General features: G+C 51.6%; 1 protein-coding gene across 1 annotated transcript in view; it reads right to left on the bottom strand.

Moving 5' to 3' along the window:
• Positions 1–9054, bottom strand: part of CUNH6orf222 (chromosome unknown C6orf222 homolog) — a 10698-nt gene extending 1644 nt beyond the window's left edge. Inside the window, exons 1-9 of the mRNA XM_003789307.1 lie at positions 8463–9054; positions 7468–7584; positions 5857–5921; positions 5358–5607; positions 4209–4340; positions 3153–3214; positions 2561–2810; positions 1664–1795; positions 524–588 (exon numbers count right to left, since the gene is read on the bottom strand). Of these exons, the coding sequence (XP_003789355.1) occupies positions 524–588; positions 1664–1795; positions 2561–2810; positions 3153–3214; positions 4209–4340; positions 5358–5607; positions 5857–5921; positions 7468–7584; positions 8463–9054 (1665 nt within the window). The remainder of the gene's footprint in view (positions 1–523; positions 589–1663; positions 1796–2560; positions 2811–3152; positions 3215–4208; positions 4341–5357; positions 5608–5856; positions 5922–7467; positions 7585–8462) is intronic.
• Positions 9055–9768: the final 714 nt, after the last annotated feature.

Here is a 9768-nt window from a genome sequence, read left to right on the forward strand (position 1 = left end):
CACAACATCCTCCTGTTTTTTGGTTGCTGTTGTCCTTGTTGTTTAGCAGGCAGGGATGGGTTCGAACCATCCAGCCTCCGTGAATGTGGCTATTGAGTGCTGTAGCGTTACAGCTCACAGCAACCTCCAGCTCTTGGGCTTAAGTGATTCTCTTGCCTCAGCCTCCCAAGTAGCTGGGACTGCAGGCACTTGCCACAACATCCGGCTATTTTTTTGTTGCAGTTTGGCTGGGGTTGGGTTCGAACCCACCACCCTCGGTATATGGGGCTGGCGCCCTACCCACTGAGCCACAGGCGCCATTCATCACTACATTATTTTAAATTAACAGTTACCCCATCTGCTACATGGCTGGCATTTTCTACACATGCACTAAGCTTGGTCAAGTAGATAATTATCCCTCATTTTGCAAAAGAGGAAGCCAAGGCTCAGAGAGGTTACAGGGCATGCTCAAAGTCACCCAGACATGCAGACTTGGCCAGATGAGTCCCCACCTTTGTCCTGGGGAGGATGGCACAGTGCTCACCTGCTGCCCCAGCTGGCCATCCACTTCTTGGAGAAGCACCACCAGCTTCTGGATGATGACCTCCTCTAAGGGAGATAAAGAAGGAGTGAGCCACAGTGACCAAGAAAAACCTTTCCTTAAACAAGCTGGAGAGCTTTGTTTGCTTTATAGAAATAGAAAGAACTGAGGCTTGTGAGCCTCAGCAGTAACCACATTCAGCTCCATTTGACAGGTGAGAAACTGAGGCCTCCTAATGTCCCTTACCCAGGCCACCATGGGGTCCCATAGTCAGAAATGGGAGTTAGGACTAGAAGTAGCTAATTAGAATGGAAGGAAGGAGGTGGCACCCATAGCTCAGTGGGTAGGGAGCCGGCCACATACACTAAGGCTGGTGGGTTCGGGCCCAGCCTGGGCCTGCTAAACAATGACAACTGCAACCAACAGGCATTGTGGCGGGCGCCCTCCGTTCCAGCTACTTGGGAGGCTGAGGCAAGAGAATCACTTGAGCCCTGGAGTTTGAGGTTGTGACACCATGGCACTCTAGGGAGACATAATGAGACTGTCTCAAAAAAAAAAAAAAAAAAAAAAAAAATGCAAGGAGGGGACACAGCATGGCTAATGACACAGCAGGAAGGAACCCATCCACCTAGGTCATAAACAGTGGTGTGCTGGGACTGGCTCAGACTAAGTTCCTTCTCAGGAAATTTGTAAAACTGTTGTTGTCAACTGTTGCCAGCTTGAAATAGACACAGTTGTTTTTAAATGTAGACATACTCATACCCCATATAAATCTACAAGCACTATAGAGCAGGGCTTCCCTCACCCCCACCCGTTTGCCAGCACACCACTGGCTAGGAGACCCAAACTAGGAATTTGATATGCAAAGTAATGGGGCAGGGGAGTCAATTTACATCCCACAGAATAGACAAGGTGTCCTCTGCCCGAAGGAGGAAGGAGGCTCTCCACCTGCAACTCTGTCCCCAGCAGCCCTAGGTCAAAAGCCAAGCCTACCCCCCTGCCTCATTCTAAAGTCTCCTGGGGTATTTGCCAACTCCCTTCCGAGTTCCCTCCCCAGAATCATTCCCTATTCAGCCTGTGAAATCCAGGAGGAAGAGAAGCACCCAGGGAGCCATCCCAGGTAGGAGCAGGGGCAGTACTGACTCTCTTCACTTGCTCCATCCTGCTGAGGTCCCCCTTCTGGCTTGTGGCTTCTGGCCTTGGAAGGTGCTTCTGAGATCCCAACTGGTCCCCCTTCTGCAGGTGAGGGCTCTTGGAACTCAGAACATTCTGGATCTGAGGGCAAAAAAGAGTCGGTGTGTTTTGCACCAGTCTCTAATCCCCTGGCACAGAGCTGAATCCAGGTCCCAATGAGAAGCTGTTCAAAGGCCTGAGCCCCAGAGGGTCCTTGTTTCCAGGCTCCTCAGGGAGTTCCCCACCCAGCTCAGTCTCAGAGGAGTTCTCAGTGTTCTCACACCCTTCCCCACAAACCTAACTCTGCTTTCATCCACCACCCACCTCTGCTTTCTCACCAGCTTGGAGAGGGGCAGGCAAAAAAACAAGTATTCCAAAGGCCCCACCAAGTGAACCCCTCTCCCCTTTAACTCTTTGAGGCTTTCCAAGTCTTAGCCTGTCTGAACCTCACTTTTCCTGTCAAATAGGAGTAATAAGACTGCCCTCACAGGATTGTGAGTTGGTTAAACAACACAATATGTACTCTGCAAATGTTAAGGGAATTAGTACACACTGGGGCCTCAGCTTAGTGTAGTAAAAAAACAGGCCCAGGCCATAGCCTACTTCTTTTCTCTGAGCTTTTCAGGCGACTCTAACGCACAGATGCTCTGATCTCACAACACAGTTGTTTTTAAATGTGTGTGTGGGGGGAGGGAATGTGTTATAATTGGAGGGGTCCTAGTGGCAACCAGTTTCTCACCTCTCCCCTCCATCCCTCACATCCCTACCCTGCTTTGAAAGGAAACCAACAGTCAGGGACACACCCCACAGCAGCCACTCTAGCCCTGAGGAAGCCTCCATTACCACGGCAACACCAGGCCTGCTTACCAAGGCTGCTGGAGGTGGAGGGCCGATGGCCACCGACACACATGGGCAGATAGCTGGGCCTCTTGGGCCTCCGGGCCTCTGGGCTGGCAGCCCCTGTAGCCCCTGAAGACCCTGCTTTTTGGTGCTCCTTGGAGCTGTGTTTCTTGGAGGAAAAGCCTCTTCTGAAGCTGGACTTTTTCTCCTGGGATTTCCTCCTGCAGGGTGGTGCCAGGCTTTCCACAGTTGCTTCTACCTCCTGGATGTGAGTTTGCTGTGGGGGAGATGAGAGAAACTGAATCAGGGCTCCTGACCTTGAGGAGATTGCAGGTGAGCTGGGGAAAGATACCCACTGTGGGCTAGTGCATGTGGCTGGGGGTGGGGATCGGGTGGGGTGGAGGTGGGGACAGGGAGTGGAGGAGTAGCTGATTCTCAGGGCTGGGAAATTTGTGTGGTCTGGATCTGGTTGGGGCAGCTCCAGGGAGGAGGAGGAGGAAGACTTGGGCCAAGCTTTGGCAAGATTTAGAATTGGGGGCGGGGAGGGGCAGTGATTCTGCCAGGCAGGATGGGGGGGTCCATAGTGAGGTCAGGGTACACAGGGATTCATCTTCCTCACCTTCTCTCTCCCCTGTTCCTCTGCATCGTGGAGTAGAGCAACAATCTTCTGGATGAATTCTTCTAAAAAAGATCAGTGTTCGCTTACATTCCAGTGCTTAGAAAAACTCTTCTATGATCACTCTTCATTTCCTAAGGTGGCTCCTTGGAAGACTCACGGGTCCTGACCAGGGCTATGCACCCAGCCCCTCTAGGGTGCTGATGAGCTATCAGAGGGGACCTGAGGGCAGAGCTGGTTCCCTGGGACCCACATTCACCTAACTGTTCACCTACAAGGGCCAGCACACAGACACGAGGTCCCTAACTCCAGCAGAGGCTCCCTCAAAGCCACCCAGGAAGGCCAATGTCACACAGGTCCCTCTGCTGCCCCTTCTTCCTGTCTGGGTAGAATAGGCCCTTCCCAATTCCCCTTCAAGGCATGTATTCTATAAAAGCAAACGAGGCAGAGTAAGGACAGGGAGCAGAGACCAGACGTGCAGAACTGACAGGAGTACTTGATTCTAGGCCTGGCTCGGCCTCTCCCTATGCTCTTTACTTCCCTTGGGTTCTGTCCACAAGTGGGCCACCTAACAAGAATATTAACCACAAAGGCGACTAACATGTCTCAGCTGCTGACAGGTCCTGCTCTGAATGCTACATAGGTATTCATTCCTTTAGAGCCGCCAACAATTCTAGAAAGTGGGTACTATTTTCACCCCCATTTTACAGATGAGGAAACTGAGACTAGAGATGAAGTAACTTGCCCAAGTTATACAGCTTGAAGGTGTCAGAACTCAGATTCAAGCCCAGGCCCTAAAGATCACACCAGCCCCTACCATGGGCCAATGCCTTCCTCCCATGGCCTCGTGTTGCCTCGTGGGGCAGGCACAGACAGAGTGGGTAACTGACAGCCTGGCTTGGCTGGGCCCCGGGCCCCATGCTACCTCCTCAGCCTGCTATACCCAGAGGGAGATCTGGATAGGTCACAGCCTCTCTCTGGCTCAGTTTTTCTCCTACAATTGGAGAGTCAGACCAGAAGTTTTCCAGGGGTCTCTGAGTAGAGGAGGGGGGTACTCACTGGATTCTGAGGCTCTATCTGGCTGCAGCTCCTCTCCAGGTCTCTGGCTTTCTGGTTGGGTAGAAGGCTTGAAGGGACTGGAGCTCCCACTATCTGTAGACAGGACTCCTTGGACTTCAGGTTCTTCCAAGCCTGAGAAGCAAAATGAAATGGTGGTGTGTGGTGCCGATGTGAGAATGTTGACTGCGCAGAAGCCAGCAGACTCTACCGTGGCATCACAGCTGGATCACGCTAAGACCTGGGCAGACTGGAAGTGAGCTGCTGGGCTAGGCTCGGTCTCTGATTTACTGTCCCAGACCTATCCTTTTGTATGTCCATAGAACTGGCTTTCCTGCCTCTCCTCCCTCCCTTGGGGACTCATCCCTCCAATATTTTGGCTTGATCCACAAAATAGTTGAAGAATAGATGCCTGATTCCATGGCATGAATTAATGGATCATGGCCAGAATCCCGTGGCATGAAAATATATCCCTATGTGGCCTGAAATTCTACCCCTGGAGACCTGATCTTTGGTGTTAAGCATTGTCCCCTCCTTTCTAAGCTGTAAATGCCCCTGTCCAGGATGACCAATTAGGCTGTTCCTTCCTCCCTGATACCCAAGAAGAAACTATTTGATCCTTTTTCCCTCTAGCTCTGGCTCCGTCACTGATGGGCCATGTGCCCTTGAACACATTGTTTTACTTCCTGAAGCCTCAGTTCCCTCATCTGTAAAGTGGGGGTAATAATTGTACTTCATAAAATGGCTATGAGGGAAAGGTCTTATTTTACAGGTGAGGAAACTGAAGCACAGGGACCATAAATGACAGGCAGGTCTCCTGCCTGTTGGGTTCCAGTTCTTTCCTGCATACCTACCCTCCCCCTTGTGGAAGAGGGTGTAGCTGCAGAGAGAGGTGGACGATTGGGGGAGCCCTGAACACAGTTTCCACCTAAGGGCTTAGTGGGGCTGTCCAGACCTTAGTGAGGTTTTGTGTGTGGAGGTGACCTGCTGGCATTCCTTCTCTCTGCCCATGGCCCTCTTCACACTGCTCAGGCCTGAGTGCAAAAGTCAGACCAAGTGGCAGCCTTTAAAGTGGTCAATTCCAGCTCTGGGGAAGGTTCCAAAGCTGGAGGCAGCTGCAAGGTTGCTATAGCAACTGTGGGGCCTGCTCACCAAGGCTGCTGGAGATGGAAGGCCGATGGCCACCCACACACTGGGGCAGGTGCAGGGGCAGAAAGCTGGGCCTCTTGGGTGGCCGGGCCTCCAGGGTGGAAACATCTGTAGCCCCTGCCCTCTTGGGCTCCTCAGAGCTGTGTTTCTTAGAAAAGTCTCTCTTGGGGCTGGACTTTTTCTCTTGGGATTTCTTCCTAGAGGCTGGTACAGGGTTTTGCATGGCCACCACTGGCTGAGGGGCTCGAAGTTGCTGTGAGGGAGAGGAGAGAAACTGAGTCAGACCCCTGGCCTTGATGAGAGGGGAAAGCTTCCGGAGAAGCAACTGAAGAACAGCCAAACTGTAGGGCGGCCCCAGAGTGGGGAGGGTTGAGCTCTGGAGCAGCAGCAGGAGGCTTCAGGGAGGGGAGGGACTGGAGCCAGGCCTGCAAGGACAGGTGGGGCTTGACAGAGGGAGAGAAGGTGTGAGCCCTGGAACCAGCATGGGTAGTTTCCTCCTCACCTCTTCTTCCCACTGGTCTCCCACTTTTTTGAGCAATTCCACTATCATCTTGATGATGGCATCCTCTGGAAGAAAGCAATGTACTTGGTTACTCTTTCTAAATACACTGACAACTCTTTCTAAATGACAGTCTTGGACTTCTCTTAAAACAGTTTCTTGGGCTATGCAAGGGCAGAAAAGCACCGCATCCCAGGGGCTGGCCCTTCTGGGAGAGGAAGATCTGCATGGGAAGGGTTCTAAGTTAAAGCATGACACTTTATGCAGAAAGTTTCAGATCAGCCCTTCAGACATCCAGCTTGTACCCCACTATTTCCTTTGAACTTCACAGATGGGTGAATATCCACTTTGGGTTCAGTAGGCTGTGTGAACTTAGGTAAGTCTCTTACCCTCTCTGGGTTTTCATCTCTTTCCCTGTGAAATGTGGATCCTAATCCTTGTCCTGCCTCCCTCAGAAGGTTGTCAGGACATCAAATAAGGGATAAGACTTGGAAACACTTCACAAGACTGTGCTCATCTTTCAACCTGCAAATTTCCACCAGGAAAAATGGCGGATGGCCAGCCTGACTAAGGTAAAGGACAGAAGGACCTTGGCAGGCATGACACAGAGAGAGCCTGCCACCTGCCTCAACCACACTCCCGAGCATCACAGAGAAGCCACAAACAACAGAAATGGTTTCCTGTGCCCTAGTCAAGGACAGTGAGCTCAGACTTGCCTCCCACTTAGAAATTGTCTGCTTGCTCCTTGACTCAGTCTGCAAGCTGCTTCCCTCTTATGTGAGAAAATGATTAGCTGTAAAATAACTAAACATCCTGAAGAACAATTGCATAGCTCCTCCATTTCATGTCTTTAAATATAAACCCATCTTGGCTGGGTACAGTGGCTTGTACCTATAATCCTAGCACTCTGGGAGGCCGAGAAGGGTGGATTGCCTGAGCTCAGAAGTTTGAGACCAGCCTGAGCAAAAGCAAGACACTGTCTCTACTAAAAATAGAAAAAACTAGAGGGGGTCATAAAGGCACCTATAGTCCCAGCCGTTCCAGAAGCTGAAGCAAGAGGATCACCTGAGCCCAAGAGTTTCAGGTTGCTGTGAGCTATGACATCATGGCACTCTACCCAGGGCAACAGTGTCTCAGATAAATAAATAAATACCCATCTTTTTTACAGGGAATTAGATGAATAGGGTACTATTCATTCATTCTCATTCTCTCTCTCTCTCTCTCTGTTTTTTACAGACAGGGTCTTGCTATGTTGTCCAGGCTGGCCTCAAATCCCTGAGCTCAAGCAATCTTCCACTTCAGTCTCCAAAGTTAGCTGGGACTACAAGCATGGACCACCATGCTCAGCTAAAATAAATTTTAAAAAACTGAAAAATATAGTCCCATCCTCTTAACACAGAAGGCAGGAGCATTTGCCCGCAGCCTTTCTAATTGCTAAGACTCCCTTCTGGGAAACTCTAAAACAAGTAAACCTGGCCAGAAGCACCAGAAGAAGATAAAAGATCAAAGTACATATTTTGAGAGCCACTGTCCAAGGTCTCAGTAATCATACAGAGCAATTTATTGCCTACCACCCCCGCTATCGGCAAAAAGGCACTAGAGATGTGAACTCACTGTCAGGCTTTTTGATCTCTTCTCTCTGGTGATCTGAGGCTTGGGGAGAAACATTCAAGGCTGCAGCACCACTCTCTTCAACGACCAAGGACTGGTGGAGATCAGAATCCTCCCTGCCTAGAAAACAGATGAAAGCCAGTGGGTATGTGGGTGTGTATGTGGGGTGTCAGTGACATTCTTCTAATTTTGTTGATCAACATAAGAAAACAACACAGAATTCACAGCACAACAGGCACTGCGGTAGCCAGCTCTAGGCTTAACCAAAGAATCAGAGACCCACCAAGGTTTTTATTTGAAGAGAGGCTGCCTCAAGCTAGGTGCCCCTCTTGGTCCCCTAGCCCTCATCCCGGATCTTTCTCGGGTCTCTTCTCCCCCATCAAAAGCACAGTGAGTTTTGCGTGCTATAGGGCAAAGTTCTATCCCCCTCCGGGGCCAGAGGGGCACCCAACTCCAGGATCCTGGGAGGCAGAATAGGAAAGCACCCGGGGAAGCAGCTCTCTCATTTATGAACAAAAAATCCAAGATTTCAGAGGGCTGCTCAAACTCAAGGTCAATTATTGGCCAGTGGAGCAAAGTGTAGATTCCTAGCACCCCAGCTGCCCTGGGGGAGCGTGGGGGGGACTTCCCTTCCCTGCTCCCTGCCTCCCCTTTCTCCTAGGTATGTGTTCCTCACACTAGAGTACTTAAAAATAACACCACCCCCCCCAGTTGAGCACATTCCACCTGGGCTATGGCCTCCCCAAGAGATGGAAACTGTTTCATCTTCATTTTATTCAGGAAAGATGGAGGCTCAAAGAGGAAAGTTTCAGGCCCCAGGCTACACAGTCAGTGAATGATGGAGCTTCAGGTGGTCTAACCTGGAGCTCTCAGCCATGGGGCTGTTCTACCTCAGAGAGGTGTCCCCTCTGTTGAGAGGTGTGCACAGCGGGCTTATCACACTGTGGCCTTGGGGTAGGGCAGTGGGGTCCCCACAGGAACAGGCATGGTCTGCTCACCCCCACGAGCCGGGCCCAGGTCCACCTCCTCGGAGTGCAGGGCAGCAGCTGTCTTGGACAGCCCTGCCTCTGGGCCTCTAGCGTCCTCATCGTGAGCCCCCTTGGGTTCCTCAGCCACGTGTTTCTTATGGCCATGCTTCTTCCGGCTGGCCTTCTTGTCGTGGGCTTTCTTCTTGAGGTCTGGCTCCCTCGGGGACTCCGTGAGGTGGACGGGGCCCTCTTTCCCCTTTGTTTGCCTGCTGGCTTTTTCTCTGGGCTCCTCAGGGCCTGTCCTCAGGAAGAAGTTCAGCATTTTCTTCAACCAGCCCTGCTGGGCCTTGTCCTTGGTGTCTTGAGGGGGACTCTGCTCATTGGAGAGAAACTCCCTGGTCTCCTCCAGAGTGAGGGCTGCAGCCACAGGGCCCTGAGCCTCTGTAGAACGTCTGGCCCCATCACTGGCCGTCCGGCGGGGCGTCTTCCTAGAGGAGGCGGTGGCCACACTGAGGCACTGGCCGTCCCGTGACTCTGAGTCCTTCCTGGGGGCTTGCAACCTGTCCAGAGACTTGGTTCTCCTATTGGCCACAGGCTTTCTTAGGCACCTCGGATTCTCCATGGGGCTACAATCAAAACAAATAGTTCCATTAGGAGAGGCCTACCAGAAACTGCCACAATTGGCTACCAGCGGTGAAGGGCAATGGGCTCTTTGACCCTGTCCACGAATGTGAAAAATGTCAAATTCTTGTGTTGGCACCCTCTCAGAGCTGTTGTCTAAATTCCCTAGCAGCCCTGAGGTAAGGGGATGTCATTGTCCCCACTCTCCAGAGAATGAAACTAAAGGGAGACTGTGCTGTGATCTCACAGCCAGTTGGTGGCATCTCCGGAGCCTCTGGGAGGCACACAACCCTGCCCACACTGTCCTTTTAGTCCACTGAGATGGACTCTGGACTTCTGATCTCCAGGACTGTAAAATAATCATTCATGTTGCTCAGAGGCCTCTGAGCTAGGGGTATTTTGTTACAGCAGCAGTAGGGAATGAATAAGGTGCAGAAAAGAGCCTGAGGCCAGATCCTCCCTCTTCCTGGCTTGGGGACTTTGGGCAGCTCTCAACACCTTTTCTGCAGTTTTTGGCCGGGGCTGGGTTTGAACCCACCACCTCCCGCATATGGGGCTGGCGCCCTACTTCTTTGAGCCACGGGCGCCACCCATCTCGACACCTTTTCTGGCCCCTTGTTACCAGCTGAAATATGCCTGAGACCTCTCCTGTCTATCTTGCAGGCTGTTGGGAATACTTCACGAGGGTCTCTGCAAATGGCAACTCTCCTTATCT

The sequence above is a fragment of the Otolemur garnettii genome, unplaced genomic scaffold, assembly GCF_000181295.1.
Source record: "Otolemur garnettii isolate 467f Iridium unplaced genomic scaffold, OtoGar3 scaffold00031, whole genome shotgun sequence".
Classification (NCBI taxonomy): Eukaryota; Metazoa; Chordata; class Mammalia; order Primates; family Galagidae; genus Otolemur; species Otolemur garnettii.